Genomic DNA, 23,808 nt, shown 5'->3' on the forward strand with positions numbered 1-23,808 from the left:
GTGGTACCTCGACTTGCGAGCGACTCAACTTCTGACGTTTTCGACTTCCGAATCAGTTCCGGAAGTGGAAAAATGGCTGCCGCTTCCGAAATTTTCGAGTTACGAAGGGGAAACGGCGGCACGATACCTCGACTTACGAGGTTTTCAATGCGGTTTTTTCCGACTTGCTAAGTTTTTTTCCGTTCCGAGATGGCGCCTTCGACTTACGAAGATTTTGACTTACGAGGGCGCCTTCGGAACGGATTATCTTCGTAAGTCGAGGTACCACTGTAAATGTAAATATAGGGGAAACCACTTTAGGAACACAGCACCTGCCTTAGTAGCATTCCGTAAGAGAATGGAGGTGGTAGATAAAAGCTTGGCCCCTTTTGTGTGTCTGCAGGTCCCACTATCCAAATGCTTGTTATGTGAAAATTCATCCAAAAATGAGGAATTAGTACCCAAACCTCGTTATACGCACTGCAGATTGAGATATCTAAACAGCCAGACCTGTTTAAACAAATAAGCAGTCTTAAACAAGCCTTACTTATTTGTGTTTTGTTGGTAGATAGCAGCCATTTCACTAGAACAAGGCAGGAAGGGGTTCTGGACAACTATAGAGAGCTCTCCCCCCTTTCCTTATTTGCCTTTCACAAGCTTTCAGAGGGTTTTCCAGTCCCCACCCCAATCATTTTGAGGTGAAAATTAGATGGTCAGGAACACATTAGAAATTTCCCCATAGGAATCAATGGAAGTGGCTGACTTTATGCAAGCGCTCGCCTAACAAACGTTTTCCTGAGAATGCATTGTTTGGAGAGAGAGACCTGCATATACTAACATTCTTTTTTGTATCCTGAGGTATTGAAATGAAGCAAGATGCAAAAACAGTAAATGAGTCACTCGAGGCATTAAGGCGGGCCATGAGAAGATGCTGGGGTGGGGTGTAGATTTGAATGGTCCCCCCAGCGTACCAGCAGAAGATAGCACCATGGAAGGCCAGGTAGTAAAGGTTTTTGGTGGCTAACCACACTACAGTATCAACAAGCATTATAAAATCATTTTTTATTCAAGAGACTATAGTGGAACAGGTATGGGTTACATATTGTAACGCCATTCCTTATCTTCAAAAAAGAATGTGTGCTTAAAGCAGGGGCTCTTCCTCCTCCTTATGCTGGTATTGGTGAAAAGAAGAACAGAAGGCTCCTTTAAGAAGATTTTTTGTAGTAAGAAATATCAGCATCCTGCAATGAACAAAAAGCACAACTTAGTCCAGACTGCTCTTAATTTCATGTATACTTAAGTATACCCGAAGGAGAGGCCCTGTATACCTGAAGAGGCATCTCCACCCCCATTGTTCAGCCGGGACACTGAGGTCTACTTCCGAGGGTCTGGTGGTTCCCTGACTGCAAGAAGTGAGGTTACAGGGAACCAGACAGAGGGCCTTCTCAGCAGTGGCACTCACCCCGTGGAATACCCTCCCATCAGATGCCAAGGAGATAAATACACAGTTTTTAGAAGACAGCTGAAGGCAGCCCTGTATAGGGAAGCTTTTAATGTTTGATTAAATATTAAAAATGTTATGCTTTTATATTTGTTGGAAGCCGCCCAGAGTGTCCGGGGCAACCCAGTGAGATGGGTGGGTTACAAAGAACAAAAACATATATTTTTTTAACACTCCTCCAACTGGGCTGTAGGAAAGCGGACCACTTTCGCTGCCTAAAAGCTTTAATGCATCATGGGATTAAGAGAGTATAACTTGAGGAAGGATCCAAAGAGTTGGGTCAGAGCTCTTGCCATCACCTGCCCCTCCCCTCTCCCTTCCCCTGCAGCTTTTGAAAATACACTCTGGGAACCTGAATGAATACTGCAAAGGCAGAGGTGTGAAAGGGGATGCCTTTTGTTCTGATCCTACTTCTTCCACCTCCTCTGGCAAACCGCGTGAAACCGGATCCTGCTCATTTCTCATTTTAAAACCCTCCAATAAAAACAGACTGATCTGAATACTTTGGCCTATATAGAGGATGAGCAGCAAGCAGCCCACAAAGTGGGTTGAGACAATGCATTGCAAGGGGGCAAATGAAGACGGGGTCATATACCACACTCAGCCTTCAAAGCCCTTCAAAACACATTGTTTCTGGCTGAATAGGCTAGAGCAGAGTTTCCCAAACTTGGGTCTCTCCAGCTGTTGCTGGACCTTAAGTCCCATCATCCCTAGCTGGCAGGACCAGTGGCCAGGCATGATGGGTCTTGTAGTCCGAAAACAGCAGAAGACCCAAGTTTGCAAAACCCTGGGCTAGAGTGATAATGGGACATAAGAACAGCTCTTGCTTGAAGGACGTACCTCTCCTCTCTTGAAATTCTCGATTCGCTTCTTCCCTAAGCGGTTCAACAGCCACCATGCCCAGGTAGGTGCGTATTGCCAGAGGTAACAGACTGCCAGGTACGGATGGTCGCTGATCCAGGCTTCCTTTATATCGTTAGCCATGCTGATCAGTGTTAGTCGAACACAACGGTCGGTTTTCATTTTGTGACTCTGATCCCCAACCTTTTCATTTGCCTGGGTGGGAGAGCAGGGGGTTGGGGAGGAGAGTAGGAGAGTAAGCTGCAGAAAATGGGAGCGTGTGATCTCCCGAGGACCACAGGGTGGTTTACCGTGTAAGATTTATTAATATTATTATTTATTTGGTTTTTCAAATTGCAGTTTTACAATCACATATCCAACATACAACATAAAAACAAGAAGCCAAAGAATTTCCTGGACTTCCCTCCTCCCCTTTGTGGGTCCTATTGTTAGTCATTTCCTCCTGCATCTTTTATAATAATCCAAATATTTTACATCTCCATTTTGTCCGAAATTCACCATTAAACTGCAAGTGCTATTCCAATCCTACTAACAACTATTTACAATGGTTTTTAAGATAAATTATAATCCCCCCCACACAGTTTAAGACCTAACTGGCCAGGCCAAATAGGTTTGCCACACCTGTGCCAGGTGTGAGCTAGGAGGCAGGTGAGCTGGATGGGAATGGCCTGTGCTACCCCCAAGATGGAGGCATCGATACAACCATATCAGCATAAAAGGGACATAGTTCAATATGCCAGTCCACTTTCAGAAGGCTTATGTGTGCTAAGAGTAGAAAATGTGGCATTTTGCCCTTGTCCATTTATGCTGAGTTTTAATCAAGCAAGAATTCGCAGTACACCCAATGAATTTATTACAGTGACCACATTTGGACAATCTTATCTTTGTAATGTTTAATAGATGGACTGGTAAGATTTTTTAAGTGTACTTTTTTGCTTTCTTCTTTGTGTCTTAAATTGTTTTGACCTGCCATGAGATCGCTAATGGTGAGGGGTGGAATATAAATCTTTATAAACAAACCATCTTTCATCTTAGTAAGCAAAGATCTGGTTTTTATGTTCCCATCGTAAACAAAGAGGCTGTGTGCTTGCTCAGCAAGGCTTGTTCATCTTTCTAACAAAGTCTGTGTGTGTCATATATCTTTGAAGGCAACCCCTAGGACGTGGTTGGGGAACCTCTGGTGCCCTAGACTTTGTTGTACTCCAACTTCCATAATCCCTGTGTTCCCATCCCTGCCTTAGTGGGAGGGGGGGGCGCAGTGTGGAGACCTGGGCCCAAAATGCCGGGGAGAGTTCTGGACGGCCAAAAAGGGTGTCAGTGTTCATGGGAAGAATTATCCTGAGTTGGGGGCAGGGGTTTATGAGGAAAGAGGCCTAGATTGTGTGATCCTGAGTTGATAGAAAAAGCTGTTCCCCTAAACTGGATCACTGTCTTACGAGCAGCTTGAGTAAGCCACAAAGCTACCTTAACAATGTCCTGGCTTATTTGAGCTGAGATATTATTGTCTGAAAAGGCTTGGAATGAACTCTTTCAGGCTTAATTATCTGGACAATGTTCAGGCACATTGATCATAAATTCAGTCACTGCCAGTGATTGATGCTCCGTTGCATTTTAAGAAGAAACAGCTTTGCAACTTGAAAGTTTCTTGCTTAAAGAAAAAACAAAAGTGGACAAGAGAGGCCAGCCGGAGCAATTTGGATTTACGGGCTATGACTACATAAGACTTTGGCCTTGCCAGAGAATTACAGAATAGCCAGCAAGACAAAAGAAGATCTGTGCAAGCGGCAGACCAGAGTTGCCTCTGTGAAGGCTACTGTGTTTGGCCTTTCAAAACCCACTCATAAAAACATAGCTGGGACACCAAATTCAGCCCCGCACAGAACAACTGACAAAAACACATAACTCCCCCCAGCATGGAGTTGTATTTGGAGAGCATCGCGTTGGAAAAGCTGTGGGTCTTTTAAAAAAATATATTTTATTTCCATTGTGCTTCCAAGGAGGATTATTTGAAGCTGCCTATACACTGGAATCCATTCATGAAGAACCTTGTGTGATTTTGTTGTTCTGGCTTCGATTAATAAGCTGTGAGTTATTAGCTTATGGAGGAATAACATTTTTACGGTGCAATCCTAACTGTGTCTGCTCAGAGGTTAGTACTATTCAATTCAATGAGGCTTCTAGGTTAAACTACTTAATAAACTAGCTTTATAAGTATTTAGTGACAACTCTACATGATATCGAACTCTGCGCACAGCAGTAATGACCCTTGACTATATTTCTTTGATTTCACGGCCTCTTCTAATCCCAGTTAACACGGTCCTTTAATCATCTCAACCTTTCTTACCTTTGCAATATCTTCAGTGAAGACATTTTGTATGATCTGTGACTGCACAGGCCCCGGGCAGATGTTAATTATACTTATCCCGGGATAATCAGTGAGCTCAGGTCGGAGAGAGTTGAAGAAACCCTGGGAAACAACAAGAGCCTAACAGTTAAAAGTATCAGCTTTCTTTCAGGAATGCTTTGATGGTGTTTCCTGCTTGGCAGGGGGTTGGACTGGATGGCCCTTGTGGCCTCTTCCAACTCTATGGTTCTATGATTCCCCCAAGCTCAAACAGGACAGAATCTCTTAGGAATCTCAGATAACCTGCACTAGGGTGCACCAAGGGCCATAGCTCAGTGGCAAAGCATCTTCTGTGCATGTAAAAAAAGGTAAAGGGACCCCTGACCATTAGGTCCGGTCGTGTCTGACTCTGGGGTTGCGGTGCTCATCTTGCGTTAATGGCCAAGGGAGCTGGCGTGCAGCTTCCGCGTCATGTGGCCAGCATGACGAAGCCACTTCTGGCGAACCAGAGCAGCGCACGGAAACGCCGTTTACCTTCCCGCTGGAGTGGTACTTATTTATCTTGACATGCTTTCGAACTGCTAGGTGGGCAGGAGCAGGGACCGAGCAATGGGAGCTCGCCCCGTCGCGGGGATTCGAACCGATGACCTTCTGATCAGCAAGCCCTAGGCTCTGTGGTTTAACCCACAGCGCCACCCGCGTCTGTGCATGTAGAAGGTCTCAAATTTAATCCCCAACATCTTTGGACGTAGGGCTGGGAGAGAACCCCTGTGTGAAACCCTGGAGATCCCTTTGCCAGTCAAGGTGCACAGTACTGTGTTGGTATAAGTCAGCTCATCTATCACAGATTGGGACAGGGCAGTGAAATGTTCACAGGGGACCAGTTAGGGCCAGAGGCACCAGCTTGCAAAGGTGATTGTGGGGCGGGGACGATGATGTTGCACGCATTAGCCTTGCACTTCCCTCCCTAAGCTGGGCAGAAGCTTCCTGGGCTTTGGGAAGGGGGTACCAGGGTAACATTTAGGGGACTAGGCTACTCCACTGACCGCATGCCACTGGGGAAGGGGGACCAAGTCTGTGAGAGAGTAATGAGACTCTTGCCACCTAGTGAGTCCATGGCAGAGGCAAGAGTCTCCAAAACAAACCGTGAGCAGTCGGAGGCCGGAAGAGAACCCTTACCTGCAGGGCGTGTTTGCTGGCGCAATAGCCGGTGGCCAAGGGAGCTCCCATGATGCCCATCACACTGCTGATGGTGACAATCTTCCCCTGTTTCCTCTGTATCATGTGGTCCAGGACATATTTCGTTAGGGAGATGGTGCCAATGTAATTGAGGTCCATGATAGCCTTGAAGACATCGATGGACGTGTCTACATAGAGGGAGCGCTGGGAACGGCCGCCGTTGTTCACCAAGATGTCGATCTTTGGGAACAAAGGAGAAGTTAAGCATTTGCAGGGATACAGGGTGGGGAAACCCCCGAAACTTTGATTTTTCTGTGGGAAATCCCCCATTTCAAAAGACAGATACCAATTGCAAAGTTGCAAATTTTTCAGCTTTGTTTTACTAAGTACCGTAAAAGGAAAATAAGCATGTTGAATTAGGTAATCCTAGGGGCTTTATTTATAGACTTATTTATTGAGCATTCATTCTGATTTGTTTGCGCAAAGCTTGCATGAAGGTTAGACGGTATCTGGACTTAACTGAGCATTTGTTCTGGTTTTTTGGCAGGGAGGTAAAACAGCAGTGAGCATACATCCTCATTTTCCTTCAGGGCATTTCTGCATCTTCACCCCCAAATATTTGTTCATCCCACACTTTCCAGTGCATTTCCCTGTCACTTTCCTAACCGCAAAAAGTCACTTTCTTTTTTTCATAAGTCGATTTGTCACACTTAGGCACCAGAGTTCTTTAATGTGCACTGCTTGCAAGTTCTGGTATATAAATACCGGATATAAATATTTTTATTATTTTAAAACCGAACTCAGGATCCCAACTGCATGACTAGTTCCATGTGCCGAAAGGGGCTTTGGGTTCGAGTTTCTAGAACAGCAGCCGCCTCATGCTGCTTATGACAGCTTTTAAAACCAATTTCGGATATATCGTGAAGAGCTGGCTTGAAGATGCCAAACTGTTCCGCACTTTATAGCAAATGACCTTTGATGCCCATTTTCTGCCCCTTTGCAAACTGCACCCAAGGCAGGTGCTCCTCCCTCTCCCTAGCAACCCACCGAGGAAAGCCTGACTTACCTTTCCAAAATGCTTCAGGACAGTTTTTGTCGCCGCTTCGTGGGCACTCCTGTCAGTCAAGTCAAGTGGCACAATCAGGATATCCTTGTCAGTTAGGCTGCTGATCTCTAAATGTGTGTGGGTTTTTTTAAGCCAGGGCGGGGAAAGAAGGAAGAAGAGGAGCCGTTTAGAAACAGTGGTAAACAATCCTTCCTCTTCTGTTTCATTAGCCCCACAGATCTTGGGATGCAAGAGGCGCTCACATGGCCTGTGTTGCACAGAATCACCATGCAGATTGCACATGACCCCTGGTAGGTCATGCTAACATTGGGAGCTGCCTTAAATTATTGGTCAAACCAGCTCTGCACTGCCCAAATGGTGACCAGGACACGTAAGGCGTGTTAAATTTTCCAGCTTTCAAATTCCAAAAAGCTGTAACATGACTTGGGAATGCAAAAGATACGCTGGTTAAATTAATACACTTTAGTATATTGGTTTAGTTTTCTGCGGGAAAGGAGTCCTTGGGTGTTTAGTATTAAAGCTCTCCCCCCCACCCAGTCTTAAAACATAAATCAGCCTTCAAATGTTTCTCAATTTATTTCCATACTCAACTGTATGCAGCTTTTTTCAGGGTTTGCAAATGGGTTGGTGGGCACATGAAGGAACCCTCTGCATTTTTTAAAATGCTCTACATTGCTGAAGGGCCAGCCTCCCCCTTCCTCTCCACAGAGAAGAAATGATTGTAAACTGCATAGTTAATGGATAATCATGAAGGCAAATGCAGGGACCCCGTATTTTTCCAAGCAAAATGACTCCTGTGACGTTCAAATGCAGTCTGTGCAATTGACCCTGATCTCTCCATCGGTTACACACCGGAATCCAGGAGCCCTGGACAACATCTAATAGGACTTGTTAATGATTAAATCTCTAAATGTTCTCCATAAGCAAAATCGGCATGGACCTTGTTTCCTTCATTTGTTGAGCAAATACGATGTGGGCTGTGCTTGGTTTGCAAAAGTGGCTGCCTTTGCCACAGATAAACTGCCCATCACTCTGTGACCTTGGAAACAACCCCTGTTTTTTGGCAAGATGCCACTGTTAGAAGTTGCTGACAACCTCTCCCCCACTTGGCAATGCTTTAATGATGGGGGAAGGTGGGTGGGAGGAACAAAGAGTGTGTTGCATCAGCAGAACAACTGGGCAGCATCGCTGCTTAGCTCAAGCTCACCAAGGGTTCAACGGATGGAACATTTAAACCATTTGGTTGCCAGTTAAAAGAGCAGCTAAACCATTCTGGGTTCAAGTACAGTAAGCCCCCAACTTACACAGGGGTAACATTCTGCGGATTGTGCCTAAAACCAAAATTGCGTAGAGTCAAAACACATTGGGTGCAAAGAGAGGTGGGATTGCCGAAGGCTTTTTTCCTGGATGCCCACCCTATTTCTGCCCCCCTTTTCTTTTATTGCCAAGCGCGTAAAGCTGAATGTACACAAGTAGTTAAATGTGCGTAAGTTGCAGGCTTGCTGCATTCACACACACACACCCAAAAAATATATATATCTCAGGGGAGAAGTGGGATGAGAATGCCCACCAAATTTTGGATTAATATTCAGGGGCAGGCAAATCCTAAGAATTTTCAAGGGGAGGCCTTATCTGCGCTGGCTGCCAATTTGCTTCCAGGCACAATTCAATATGCTTGCGTTTGTGTTTAAAACCCTAACTGAGTGCTATTTTTCTAGAAAAAGAGGTGCCGGAACTCACAATGAATGCCTCCTTCTTCAGCTTCAATGGCACCCACCTGAGACGTGCCGGAACTGAGCTCCGGCATGTTTCAGCTGGGGGAAAAGCCCCGTGCCTAACCGATTTAGGTCATAGATATCTGGACGTGGAAGGAAACTTCCATCCCCACCAACCTTGGGCGTTAAGATGGGCAAAGCAAGGTTCTCTTGGTGCTTTTATCATGCACAGGCGTACAGGAAACGGTGGCCCAGGGCAGGGGTGAGAAAGCCCATGGGCCAGCTTTGACATAACAACTTATGTTGCTGCTTGACTGGCAGTTCTGTTGGAAGGGACCCCACAGATCATCTAGACCAGGGGTGGCCAACTTCCAAGAGATTGCGATCTACTCACAGAGTTAAAAACTGGCAGGAAAGTCAGTTTAGGAAGGAAAGTCCTGTTTTTTGGGGTTCACATAAAAGTTTTTGAGCTTCTTTCAGGAGGAGGAAAGCGCCATTGAGCTTTTTTAAGGAAGGAAAGCCCTGTTTTTGGTGGTTCAGGTCATTTTAGGGGTGCAGGGCAAATATGCGGAGTTTTTTTTAGGGGAGCCAAAAAAAATTAGCTTCTTTGGGGGGAGCCACTGATCTACCGGTGATCTACCACAGACATCCAGTGATCTACCGGTAGATCACGATCTACCTGTTGGACATGCCTGATCTAGACCAACCCTCTGCGATGCATAAAATACGGTTTCCCACTTGCAGCGGGGGAATTGCAGGCACAGATATTCTAAAAGGCAGAAATAAAAGACAAGCTTTCGGGATAACGAAATCCTACCGATGCACTTCTTTTTCACTCTCTCCAGCTCGCTCTCCCTTCTCGCCGAGAGCGCAAGTGGCGAGCCAATCTTTGCCAGCTGGTAAGCCATCTCCTCGCCGATTCCGCTGGAGGATCCCGTCACCCAGACAACTTTCCCAGGCAGCTCCTTTTCTGTCGGAAGGAAGGGGTGCAGTAATTTAAGGGGGTGTCTTTTCATCAGGGCAACTTTGGTTGGTGAAGTTTTGTGTGCATACACAACCCACTCCTATATATAAATGGGGGTGGGTGCATACACACAAAAATTCATATAAGGTATATATAATATATATAAATGGCCTCGTCCCAGTATACCTGAAGGAGCTTCTCCACTGCCATCGTTCAGCCTGGACACTGAGGTCCAGCTCCGAGGGCCTTCTGGTGGTTCCCTCACTGCGAGAAGTGAGGTTACAGGGAACCAGGCAGAGGGCCTTCTTTGTAGTTGCGCCTGCCCTGTGGAATGCCCTCCCATCAGATGTCAAGAAAATAAACAACTATCCTACTTTTAAAAGACATCTGAAGGCAGCCCTGTTTAGGGAAGAAGAGTTTGGATTTGATATCCCGCTTTTCACTACCTGAAGGAGTCTCAAAGCGGCTAACATTCTCCTTTCCCTACCCCCCCCCACAACAAACAAAGTGAGGTGAGTGGGGCTGAGAGACTTCAGAGAAGTGTGACTAGCCTAAGGTCACCCAGCAGCTGCATGTGGAGGAGCAGGGACGCGAACCTGGTTCCCCAGATTACGAGTCTACCACTCTTAACCACTATACCACACAGGTTTTTAATGTTTTATTCTGTTTTTAATGTTCTTTTGAAAGCCTCCCAGAGTGGCTGGGAAACCCAGCCAGATGGGCAGGGTAGAAATAAATTGTTATTGTTTAAAAATAATATCAACACAATGAAGCAATATATTAAAGAAAGAAAAGGCAAATAATACAATTAAATAAAAAAAGGAACACACACAAATACGAAGATACAAATTTAGATCATTGCACTCACTATCCCTAGGAAGAATACTAAAAAATATTGAGGTTGGAAGGTAGTAACACAGAATCATAGATTTGTAGAGTTGGAAGGGACGCTGAGGGTCATCTCATGCAACCCCCTGCAATGCAGGAATCTCAGCTAAAAGCATCCAGGACCTATGGCCACCCAACCTCTGCTTAAAAACCTCCAAGGAAGGAGAGCCCACCATCTCTCGTGGCAGTCCGTTCCACTGCCAAATAGCTCTTACTGTCAGAAAGTCCTTTCTCATGTTTGGTTGGAATCTCTTTTCTTGTAACTTAAATCGGTTGATTCGGGTACAGGCTGGTTTATTTCAACAGGCAGCAAGTGTTTGTTTTTGCTAAGGCAGTTTTGTTCTTTAGGGCAAACTCCCTAGGAGCAGCCCTTGCTAGACGGCTGCAGGAAAAAAAACAACAAGGAGTCTTGTGGCTTAACAGATTTAATATATAAATCAGTTTCCATGGGCTACTGTCTACTTCATCTAGGCCAGGGGTAGCCAGTGTAGACTCCCAACTCCTACAAGCCCTATCCAGCAGGGCCAATGGCCAAGGATGATGGGTGTTGCAGTCAAAAGGATGATGGGCATTGTAGTCAAGCAACATCTGAAGGGCACTATGTCAGTTACCCCTGATCTACACCATAAATGCTTCCACAAGAGGTTGCCCATATGCTGCTCACTTGATGTTGCTGGGCTACAATCCCTTCAGCCAACATGGCCACTGGTCAGGGATGATGCAAGTTTTAGCTCAGGAACATCTGAGGACATCACACATTGACTACCCATGTTTTAAACTGCAACATTTTTTGTCTTTTAAACATGCCACAAACTCCTTTTTTTTTCATTAGCAGGCACGCACATGCTTTCCAATTTGAGCTTTTCATTCTTTATAGGGGGATTTCATTCTTTGGAGAATGTTTTATAATTTATTGTCGAAGTGCTGTTTTTCGTATCGTGGCTTCTTAGCTGCCCTGAGATCTCCAGGAAGCAAGCAGGGTATGTTTCCGCAATAGACAAATAGATACATGAATGAATAAGGTGGTTTTGGCCAAGCAAGATCCAGTTTATCTGTAGGCAACGGAAGAAAGTCAACTCCAAACAACATAAACTTCTGTGTTCCTGCACAAACTAATCTCCCTTGCTGCATCAACAGAAAGAACTCTGTGCTCACCAAATTCTCAGAAATTGCAAGCCACAAGGCAAACAAAGGGATTCCTTGCTAAATCACTTTCTTCATCCTGGGCTTCTCTTTAGCAACTGGGGCCATGTAGGTGTTTGCTCTGTCCACTATTGAAACACCAAGCATTATGGAACACACATGGAACCAAACTGGCACAGAATTTTTCTCGTTGAAAAATTACTTTATTTCACATTTACAACCCATTTCCTCCCCCCGCCCCATCATGGAAGCCGCAACGGTGTGGCTAGGAAAACCCAGCCAGATGGGCGGGGTATAAATAATAAATTATTACTATAAATTATTATGCATGACAGTGAACCTGTGAAGCTGGCTGTCCCATGTGCCACTCAAGACAACGACAACAATTTTATTATTTAGCTGAGATTCTGCATTGCAGGGGGTTGGACCTGATGACCCTTGGGGTCCCTTCCAACTCTACAATTCTATGATTCTACTATTTATACCCCGCCCAACTGGCGATAATTTCCCAAAATACATTATTGCATGCCGAAATGAGTGCCAAAGGCTTCTACAGGAGCTAAGGTGAATGAAGCCCATGTTATTATTGTTCATGTCAGTACTATGTAGGATGCTGCCTTATATCGAGACAGACCATCGAGCTCAGTATTGCCCCTTTCTGGACAGGGATAATCTAACAGCTCAGGACCGCAATACTTCAAGGATTGCCAGTCCTCATGTAAACCAAACCAGACCCTATACTCATAATCTGAGGCTCTTCTTTGCTTGCCTCCTTCATGCGTTTGTGAGGATGGCAACATGAGAAGGGGCCTTTTCTGTGGTAGCTCCCCATTTGTGAGATGCTCTCCCCAGGAAAGCTCACCTGGTGCCTCCGTTACATTCCTCTATATAGCCAAGCCTTTGGCCTTTAACTTTCTGTGGCCTTTTAGAAGTGGGATGTTAATGTCTTTCTTTTCCCCCTTGGTTTTAATGTATGTATTTGGAGGGGTTTGGGTTGGTGGGTTGGTTGGTTGTAAGTTGCTTTGGGTTGCTCTGAGCAAACTTAAGTGACCAACAAATTTAATAAATAATAATAAATAATATTGCCCACACTGACTGGCAGCAACACTCCAGGACTTCGAACACCATTCTTTCCCAGCTCTGCTTGGAGATGCTGGGAATTGAACCTGGGACTTTCTGCAGAGAAAACACATACAGGTGAAACTCGAAAAATTACAATATCGTAGAAAAGTCCATTTATGTAAGCAATTGTTTTCATTAGCTACTGGAGTTTAATATATGAGATAGACTCAAGACATGCAAAGTGAGATATGTCAAGCCTTTATTTGTTATAATTGTGATGATTATGACGTACAGCTGATGAAAACCCCAAAGTTGAAATTGTTAATTTGGGGTTCTCATCAGCTGTATGCCATGATCATCACAATTATAACAAATAAAGGCCTGACATATCTCGCTTTGCATGCCATGAGTCTATCTCATATATTAGTTTCACCTTTTAAGTTGAATTACTGAAAGAAATGAACTTCTCCACGATATTCTAATTTTTTGAGTTTCACCTGTACTCTGCCACTGGGCTAGAGCACTTACCTGTTCACAGAATTGTAGAATTGGAGGGGACCCCGAGGGTCATCTAGTCTAACCCACTGCAATGCAGGAATCTTTTGCCCAATGTTGGGCTCGAACCCACACCCCTGAGATTAAGAGTCTCATGCTCTAACCCCACATTAAAAGATTTATTTGATTTAATTATGGGTGGATCTCATTGTTTCACATAGGTCTGAAGGCGGCCAACAAACGAAACACCATTTGCACAGTCATGGACTGTGCAAGAGATAAGGAGTCGGCTCACATTTCCCTCACACACACACACACACACAAACAAACACAATCCCCTGCTTGTGACCTAAACTGCAACCCTGAAGAGAAGACTATAGGAAAACTTGTCCCCTTCTGGTATAAAAGGACATTTGGGGGGGGGGGGTTTACATGGAGGAAACACTTAAAAAAAAAGAGCAATATTGCCTGTGATGTTCACAGAATCATAGAGTTGGAAGGGACTCTGAGGATCATCTAGTCCAACCCCCTCCAATGCAGGAATCTCAGCAAAATTGTGTCAGTCTGAGATCATCTGCAGGAGTGCTGTTGATGAGGCTCATTTTACAACAAGAAACAGAGTCTTTAGTGTCATGAACCCAGTCCTGTGGAACATCCTGCCAATGGAGATTCAGCAGAAACCTTCTGTGCCAACTTTTAAATGCCTGCTGAAAATATTTCTATTCTGTCAGGTCCATGCAGTCAGTGAATACTACATCCTTCTGCAATGGTTAATGGATGTTTGGTTGTTGTTGTTTTACTATTTAATGGCATTTTTATTGTGCAGTTTTATGTTGCTATTGCTGTAAACTGCTTCGGTTTTTTTAAAAAAAAAAAAACGACACAGATGTATACAAATATTTTTATAAATAAATAAATGGAATGTGCACCCTTTTCAGTTTATGGAAAGAGCAGCTGCAGGAGGGGATCGTAGGGGGTTCGGACGAGAAACATACAGGTGAAACTCGAAAAATTAGAGTATCGTGGAAAAGTCCATTTATGTAAGCAATTGTTTTCATTAGCTACTGGAGTTTAATATATGAGATAGACTCAAGACATGCAAAGTGAGATATGTCAAGCCTTTATTTGTTATAATTGTGATGATTATGGCATACAGTTGATGAAAACCCCAAAGTTGAAATTGTTAATTTGGGGTTCTCATCAGCTGTATGCCATAATCATCACAATTATAACAAATAAAGACCTGACATATCTCGCTTTGCATGCCATGAGTCTATCTCATATATTAGTTTCACCTTTTAAGTTGAATTACTGAAAGAAATGAACCTCTCCACGATATTCTAATTTTTTGAGTTTCACCTGTACTCTGCCACTGGGCTAGAGCACTTACCTGTTCACAGAATTGTAGAATTGGAGGGGACCCCGAGGGTCATCTAGTCCAACCCACTGCAATGCAGGAATCTTTTGCCCAATGTGGGGCTCGAACCCACACCCCTGAGATTAAGAGTCTCATGCTCTAACCCCTTATTAAAAGATTTATTTGATTTAATTATGGGTGGATCTCATTGTTTCACATAGGTCTGAAGGCGGCCAACAAATGAAACACCATTTGCACAGTCATGGACTGTGCAAGAGACAAGGAGTTGGCTCACATTTCCCTCACTTACACACACACACACACACACACACACACACACACAGCTGCAGGAGGGGATCATAGGGGGTTCAGAGGAGAAACATGGTTCTCTCTCCCTGCATTGGTCATGACAAAAACTGCTTCTCGGAAGCTGCTGTTTGCATTTCAAGGGAAGCTTCCATTGCCGCCAAAGTCCCTGGAAAGGCAAAGAAAGAATTCACAGAGGCGACGGTAGCCGGGAGAGAAAGGGTTAATTCTTGACCCCCCTACTCCCCTGTCTGGGCTGCTGTTTACAAAACAAATGCTGTGATCATGTGACATCCTCACTGGCCTTTGGGCAATTAAGATTAGATGCAATCCTATTTGCACAAAGGCCCTTGACCCCCAGCGGAGAAATTTCAAGGTGAAACATAGAGGTATTCAGGATACGTTTGAGGGTACCTGATGGCCTGTTCTTGTGTTTGGGGTGTATGAGGTGTTAGGAGAAGGCTAGTACCTCTGGAAAGGTCCGTATAGTTAAAGCTATGGTTTTCCCAGTAGTAATGTACGGAAGTGAGAGCTGGACCATCAAGAAGGCTGATCGCCAAAGAATTGATGCTTTTGAATTATGGTGCTGGAGGAGACTCTTGAGAGTCCCACGGACTGCAAAAAGATCAAACTTATCCATCCTTAAAGAAATCAGCCCTGAGTGCTCACTAGAAGGACAGATCCTGAAGTTGAGACTCCAGTACTTTGGCCACCTCATGAGAAGAGAAGACTCCCTAGAAAAGACCCTGATGTTGGGAAAGATGGAGGGCACAAGGAGAAGGGGACGACAGAGGATGAGATGGTTGGACAGTGTTCTCGAAGCTACTAACATGAGTTTGGCCAAACTACGAGAGGCAGTGAAGGATAGGCGTGCCTGGCGTGCTCTGGTCCATGGGGTCACGAAGAGTCGGACACGACTGAACGACTGAACAACAACAACAAAGTACCTCTGGTCGAGGACACATCATGCTCTTCTGGGGTAATTTGTCCCCCTTTGTTCCCCCTCTTGCACTCTGCTCTCACTTGTGGCTCCCAGAAGGTGTCACCATGCGACAGCAGCCACACTCTCGGAATGGCTCTGACTGGCCAGCTAAACCAGGTGAGGGCAGCCGAAGGGCTTCACCCAACTACAATTGCCTATTTCCTTTGGTGGAACGTATTAGTGAAAACTGATACACGGCCAATGTAAGCCTGCAGTGCAGATCTGAGAGTTCCAATGCCACTACATTTGGGGACTATTTTGGCAAGAGGACAGGGGTCTAGCCCTGACATTAGGTGGCCCAGCCCTCTGTGGTATTGATCCCCCAGAAGGCCACAGTCTCCCTCTGTCTCCATCTGTCTGCAATTTACAATCCAACCGTCATAAAGGCAAGCATGTTGCTACTGCTTTTTAACCACCTGCTTCACGTAAGGAGGCCAGTGCTGTCAAGTATCCCGTTTTCCCCGGGATTCTCCCTTATTTCAAGCAGTTTCCTGCTGCTCTCCCTTATTTTTTATTTCCCTTAAATTTCCCATTTTTAATGGAAGCAGCTCCTCCCCTGCTGGCCAGGGACTGGGTGGGAAGACCTCGCCTACTTGGAGAGAAAAGCCTCAGCCCTCAAAGCAAGTGGGAGCCGTTTCCCGTGCTTACAGGGGGGTGTATTCCTCCCCCTGCATCAGCCCCTGTCCGTTGCCACCGAGCCCCTCAGCCGGCCAATAGGGTTAGCTGGCGGGCGGAGACTGGCTGCCTTTGAGCAGCTGCTGCTTCCTGTCCTGTTTTGATGGGATCAGACAAGAAGACGATGGGGCTCCATCGCGCGGAGCACATGGCTGCCCTCCTCTTTGCTCCGCTCTGAGCCCGAGCCCGCTTGGAGTTTACATTGCTGCTCCGCCCACTTTTGCTTCTGGCTCCGCCCACCACTGACATAGGGATAGGTGAGACTGCTGATCCCTTATTTTCAAATCCGAAACTTGACAGCTATGAAGGAGGCAGTTTCTGCAACTGCTCTGTCTGGTTCAGCGCAGATAAGAACGGAGTCCAGAACATCTGGAGGGTGAAAGATTGGGGAAGGCTGGGTTAGAAGAATCAGAGGGACATCGTTGGCTATGGGTTACGAGAGCCAATGTAGAAGGAACGTGCCCAAGTAACAGATACCAAGGCAACACATTCTCCCCTCTGAATGAGGGGCATTTGATTGGATACGGAAAGGCTTTTGATCCAATGGAGGCACCCACAAACAAAATGGGAGGTTGTTGTTGTTTTTTGCTGATTTCCCTATTCTCCGGCAGTTTTCCACCCCGCATCAGTTGCAGAGATCAGGAAAGCTACCACCAGAGCCAAACAGATGCCAGCAAGGTTAATGAATAGAGTCAAGGAAGCTGGTAGAGGCAAAGAACACAAATTGCTGCAGAAATGGCAGCGGATACTAAGGGAGGCAATAAATAAATTTAACTGCGGGAAGCATACTTTAATGGGCCACTGTTAACTGGGGTATATGTTCTCCTTTTGCACCTTTTTGTTTCAGTGCCCAGTTATTTTTTCCATTACAATGCCCCTGCGTGGGATGGGTGCAATTTACGAGCTGCATTCAGCTAAGAGGGTTCTGAGTTGTGCAAGATGGTAGCAGAATTTTCCAGCATGGCAGCAGCTGCCAAGAAACACACGTGCAAGCATTTGTCCTTCACAGATGTTTGCAAATCGTCTGTCATACGCTGTTCCTTTAGCTCCAACAATCACTTTCTGTATTTCCAGATTTCCTCCCCTTAGGCTAAAATCCTAACCCCATTTGCCTTTGAGTAACCCACATTGAATGCAACAGGACTTACTTTTGAGTATGTTTTTCAATAACTTTAAAACACACACAATCCACCTGACTAGTGATTTAAATCATCAGTTTGATTTAAACCAAATCCACCCTGCACAATAGCAATATAATATTTTACCTTTCCTTTAAACCTATTTAGCCCTCCTGGAAAGGAACGGGTTATTATCCCTTAAATGTACATACAACCAATATGATTAAAGGTCAATAAAAACGTGTTTGCTCCACATACATTTTTCTTTCCAGTACTGGAGTGTAGATTCCAATTTTGGTAGGGGTTGTGACTAAAATAGTAACCATAAACCAGATTCAACTACTCATTTCCATTAGCAGAAAACAGGAACAAGGACTCCCACTAGTACAACATGGCTTTTCCCCTCTCCTCCCCCTGCATGCCCTTCCTACCTCCCCCAAATCTGCTCTGGAGGATCGGGGAAACCCCCCCCAAATAGCTGGGGGAGGAAAGGGGAGATTGTTCCATCAAGCAAGCAGAATAGCTTGCGTTGAGAAAGCAATCTCCTTGCAGTGTTTCTCAAACCTGGGTCCCCACTTTTTGCTGGACTCCAATTCCCATAATCCTTAGCTAGCAATACCAGTGGTCAGGGATGATGGGAGATGTAGCCAACAACAGCTGAGGACCCAAGTTTGAGAAAGGCTGCTAGGGCTACTCTGAATTCTACCCCAAGTCCAGGAATGGAGGACAGTAGTTATTCAGGGTTATCCATCGCCTGAATTTTTGACATTTCTCTTTCACTGCTGCACTCTGTCTTTTTAAATCCATGTTGCTGAATACAGTGAACAAACTGCATCAGAGCTGGGGAACCAATGACCCTCCAGATATTAGCTGGACTACAATTCCCATCATTCCTGACAACTGGCTATGTGGGTTGGGGCTGATGGGAGTTACGAGTTCAGCAACATCCGGATGACACCAAGTTCGCCTACCCCCTGGACTACATGGTGGGAGCAGCTACTCTGCTGCGGAATGGTTTGTTTTGTTTTTAAGATACACACGTATATACACACAGGATGAACACACAAAGCCTTCTGATTTAGGACAGTGGGGCTTAATTTTGAGTAAGCCATGTATTGAATCAGGCTATGGGGTGGTTTGATTTCACAGAAACACTTCACCACTCACATAGCTCAGCCAGTAGAGCATGAGACTCTCAATCTCGGGGTTGTGGGTTCAAGCCCCGCTTTGGGCAAAAATATACCTGGATCTCAGGGTGTTGGACTAGATGGCCCCCATAGGACCAGATTACCTTCGTGGTCCCTTACTACTCTGTGATTCTATGATTCACCTGACGGCAAACTAAAACCCACAGGACTATCCCAAAACTCGATCTCACACTATGAAACCAAACCCTTTCCAATCCTGTGGCTGCACCAATTGTTTCATCTGTTGCTGGTTGCTGTGCGGAAAAGATTTGCTACCTCGGCCCAAGCTAGGCAAGATTGCAGGTTGTCCAGATTTTTTTAAAGCAGCAAATGCAGCAACTGAGGAAAGGTGTCTTGGACAGTGTTAGCGGATGTGTGCATAAAGGCATTTCCCTCTAGGGTCAAATAATTATTGTGTTCATAGCCCACCTTCCCCCCAAGAAGCTCAAGGTGCTATGTGCATGGTTCTCCCCCTCTTAATTCTATACTCACGGCACCCCTGCATGGTAGGCTAAGCATTTCAGTGTAGCATAGTATAGTATCAAAATATAAAATATTTGCCGAATATGAATAGATATCTTTTCAAAATCAAGTGCCGCTGGGAGTTGTTTCTTGTTGTTTTCCAATGTGTTTCTTGTTTTAAAAAAATTCTGTGTGGTGCAAACAATTTTTTATTCTGTAAGTGTGGCCCACAGCCACTGTCTTAATTAGCCCTTAACCACTAAACCACAGTTTTTTTTATCATAGCCGTTAGGCTACGTTGCAGTTGCTTTCCAGCTGAAAGACCACACCCATGTTGCCCCACTGCATAGGCTTAATCTCAAAAAAATATGCCTAGAAAATTGCTGTAGGCAGGCCAGTGTTTGCCAAATGAAAAATAATTTTTTCCCCTTCCAGTGGCACCTTAGAGACGAACTAAGTTTGTTATTGGTATGAGCTTTGGTGTGTACACACACGAAAGCTCATACCAGTAACATACTTAGTTCATCTCTAAGGTGCTACTGGAAGGATTTTTTTTTTCATTTTGTTTCGACTACAGCAGACCAACACGGCTACCTACCTGTAACTTTGCCAAATTAGTTCCCCACTGTACCTCCCACCAGCCCTAAGTAGTAGGGTTTATACCTAGCTGCTGGAAGTTGGTAAGTTTGCAAACCGAACCTGCTCCACTCCCTCGCCTGCAAGGGAGCAACACTTCTGGGTGCGCCTTTGCACATACGCACGCCCACATTGCACGCATACACATGAACTTGTAAACCTGTGCTTTGCTACCCAGAGCTTAAAAACAGGTACATTTGGAGAGCTTCCCTGCAGAGAGCCGCTGCAAGTGGGCGCAGACTGGGGTAGCGATCCTGGTGCGCTCCAGATGTTGCCCAACTCCAGCGCGCAAAATCTCTACCCATTGATCATGCTGATCCAGGTCATCCAAGAGGAGCATCTCGAGGGCACCACGTTGGCTACCCCTGACTCCGAACAGGGCAGCTCTCTGCGTTCAGGGATGGAGAAGTGTTTGGACACGTCCTGCCACGTCTCACACGGAGAGGGGAAGCGAAGAAGGAGAGCGAGAGAAAGAGGAGGAGGAGCGCAACGCGCGCTCCGGGGAGAGAAACAGAGCGCCGCGGGCCCGGCCCGCCGCTTACCCGGCTTCTTGCCCCACCGTTCCGCCTTCCGCACGGTGAGGTCTCTGTCAGTTCGGAGGCAGATGGTGAGCTCCATGATCAGGAAGATCAGGAGGCCGCCCGCCGACAGGGCGCAAACGAGATCCCAGCACACCATGGCGAGAAAGAGTGGGCGACAGGCAGCAGCCGCCGCCCTTAAGAGGCAAGAGGGGACGGAGCCAGGCGAGGCGGGCCGCCCTTCTCTGCCATCAGGGTGGGGCCGTGGGGCCGAAGAGGCCCCATGCAGGGGTGAGCCTCCCCCGAAGGGGTGGAGTTGCGGCGCGCGGTGTTCTCCAAGAAAGTGGCTACCGCCCCCTTCGTCGCGCGCGGCATTCTGTGCAGAGGGTGGCGGCGTGGAAGGTTTCCAACTTCCCAGGGAAGGAAGGAGCCCGGCTTGGCCTGCTCCTGTGGCTTTCACAACGTAGAATCAGATACTTTGAAGAGATCCCGATGATCTTCTTGTCTAGCCGAACCCCCCTTGCAAAGCAGGAATCTCAGCTGAAGCACCCGTGACAGGTGGTCATCCAACCTCTGCTTAAAAATCTCCAAGGAAGGAGAGTCTGCCACCTCTCGAGGGAGACCGTTCCACTGTCGAACAGCTCTTGCGGTCAGAAATGTTTTTCTCGATCTCGGAATATCAGAGCGCGTGTGGGCATCCACTGTTGGAAGATTCAGGATGAAGAAAGGGCACCACAAGGTGTTGATGGCCACCCATGGCTTATGTTAATGGCCTTTGGCTAGCACAATAAACTTTGCGACTACCCTATGTTCATATATTGGTAATTTCTAGGGTCTGTGGTGTCAGATGATGCCAGTGTTGTTTTCAACAATTTTAAGGACACTTGCATCTACAAGCATCCTTCTGCTGGGCCCCTTCTAGCACTGGCAATTCTCTGCACAGAATAAATGTTCCTTTGCTTTCCCCAAGCTTGCTTTCAGTAGGTTCTCACTGGAAATTAAAAGTAAATACTGTTAATCTTTAATTCGTTGCATCCAGAACCCTGTTGCTTACTACAACCCTTGGAGGTTGTTTATCTAGTTAGAAGTGTGCAGAAAAATTACTCTTGGAGGCCAATGGTCAAACTTCACACAACTACCCAAACTTGTTATTGTGGGTCCAGGCAAAATACTGGCTTTCCATCCACAATTGTCTTGGCTGTAGTTTACTGCTTTGGTTTCATTCAGTGTTTATTGCTCCCTGCTCCCAAAGAAATTTGAAATACCACCCAAGCTCTTGTCTCACTATAAACTGCTCATCATAACGTGAGTGCATTAAAGGATAAGGAATTGACAGGAGTACTATTTTCTCTTTTTTGAGATTTTGCTAATTTAACCACCCCGGTGTTGTGAAAAACATGAGTTTGTTATCTTTTTTTTTTTTTGAAAGATACATTTGAATTATTTTTTTATCCTACCCACCCCTCTCCAAAGCATGAGAAAAAGTGTATTAAATTACTGGGAGTTCCTGATGAACCAAATAATCTGTGTGCCAAGATTTGTCAATGGGAAAAATGTGGTTTAAGATAATATTGCTTCCCATAATTGTAATCTGTTGCAGCAATTGGAATTCCACTCAGTAGACCATTGAAATTAATAGGATTAAACAGCAGCAAAACTGGATGCCTTCACCTGCCCCACCTGCAACAAAACATGTCTTACAGCAGGCGCTGTAACCTTCATTGTCTTCTGAGGCAGACGGAGGGCAACAGCAGTCATGTCCATTCATTTTAATGGTTCTATTCAGAATAGGATCTACATTGGCTCCGACCAAGTACAGTCATACCTCAGGTTGCGCTCGCTGTGGGTTGCATGTTTTCAGGATACAAACACACTGAACCTGGAAGTACCGAAACGGGTTACTTCCGGGTTTCGGTGCTCGCACATGCGCACATGCATTCGCAACCTGAGTGTCCACTGTATGTGATAAAAGCATGCAGCAAGTTTCATAAACAAAAGAGTCTTGCGCCACCTTCAAGGCAAACAATTATTTGATACCGCATTCATAATCCTTCCTGAACTAGAGCCCACAGCCTAATGCATAAACTCCTATGCCTTAATTAAAGCTTAGTTCATAATGTATTGCAATGAACGAAAGCAGGAAAATCAGCTTGCCCCTGGAACATCTGTGATACAAAAAGGTTTCATGATTTCCACAGGAAGTAGTAGTAGTAGTAGTAGTAATTTAATTATTTGTACCCCACTCATCTGACTAGGTTGCCCCAGCCACTCTGGGTGGTTTCCAACAAATATAAAATCATAATAAAACATCAACCATTAAAACAGGGCTGCCTTCAGATGTCTTCTAAAAGTCAGATAGATGTTTATCTGACGTCTGACAGGAGGGTGTTCCACAGGGCAGGCACCAATGCCAAGAAGGCCCTCTGCCTGGTTCCCTGTAACCTCACTTCTCACAGTAAGGGAAGTCTGGGCTGAACGGCGGGGGTGCAGACGCTCCTTCATCTACCAACAGGAAACAAAGCCCACCCCAAAGATTCTGCAGGCACAGAGAGTATTTAAACTGGGACTGAGTATAACTTCCCTGATACCGCCATGAACACAAATCATCATGAATGCACAATAAAAATGATGTCTGGAGGCCCCCCACCCCGTGAGCAACAAGGTTAAGTGGCACTTTTAACCCAGGTCTCCACAAACCTAGTTTGACACTCAGGATTCACCTAAGAATCCCAGTCAGCAGGAGCCCTGTGCAATGGGGCTTCACCCCTCTCTTCCCTCCACATCACCCATTGGCTCTGGGGGGACGATGGGGTAACTCCTAGAACAGCGATAAGGGGGAGGAGGGTCCCTTCCCTTCTGGGAAGCTAGTATGTTTGCACAAGCATATTATTGCATGTTGCCTCCTTTCCTGGGTACAGACACTTGCATAATCCTGCAAAGGAGAAATTCCCAGTACCTAAAGAAGAGCAAGCAACTGGTTTGGCAAACAATAGGATCCAAATCCCTGGTCTTGGCCAATGCTGTAGGCTTTGGGGTCATGTTCCACTGGTTAACTTGTGCGCCCTCTACTGGGCATTCTGCAGCAGAGCACAAAACATTGTGCATCCAAGCCATATATGCGTGAGAGAGGAATCATGAGAATTTCATTATGTTCTATTTACAGGTAGGTAGCCATGTTGGTCTGCCATAGTAAAAAAAAAAAAATCCTTCCAGTAGCACCTTAGAGACCAACTAAGTATGTTCTTGGTATGAGCGTACACTGAAACAGAAGTCACCAGACCCTTAAATATAGTGAGGGAGTGGGGAGGGGTATTACTCAGAAGGGTGGTGGGAATGGGTGATCAGCTGGGTTTATTGCAGGCTCTGGTAC

The 23,808-nt window shown here is 45.7% G+C and overlaps 1 protein-coding gene across 1 annotated transcript; it reads right to left on the bottom strand.

Moving 5' to 3' along the window:
- Positions 1–1,021: 1,021 nt before the first annotated feature.
- Positions 1,022–20,613, bottom strand: DHRS7 (dehydrogenase/reductase 7). Its single transcript, XM_033172474.1, has 7 exons — positions 20,463–20,613; positions 9,463–9,615; positions 6,931–7,037; positions 5,865–6,104; positions 4,686–4,808; positions 2,321–2,536; positions 1,022–1,220 (listed from the first exon to the last, which is right to left on the bottom strand). Exons 1-7 carry the CDS (start codon positions 20,596–20,598, stop codon positions 1,185–1,187), a joined length of 1,011 nt encoding a protein of 336 aa, XP_033028365.1. The 5' UTR covers positions 20,599–20,613; the 3' UTR covers positions 1,022–1,184.
- Between the last annotated feature and the right edge of the window lie 3,195 nt (positions 20,614–23,808).

Source organism: Lacerta agilis, chromosome 1 (assembly GCF_009819535.1).
Source record: "Lacerta agilis isolate rLacAgi1 chromosome 1, rLacAgi1.pri, whole genome shotgun sequence".
Taxonomy (NCBI): Eukaryota; Metazoa; Chordata; class Lepidosauria; order Squamata; family Lacertidae; genus Lacerta; species Lacerta agilis.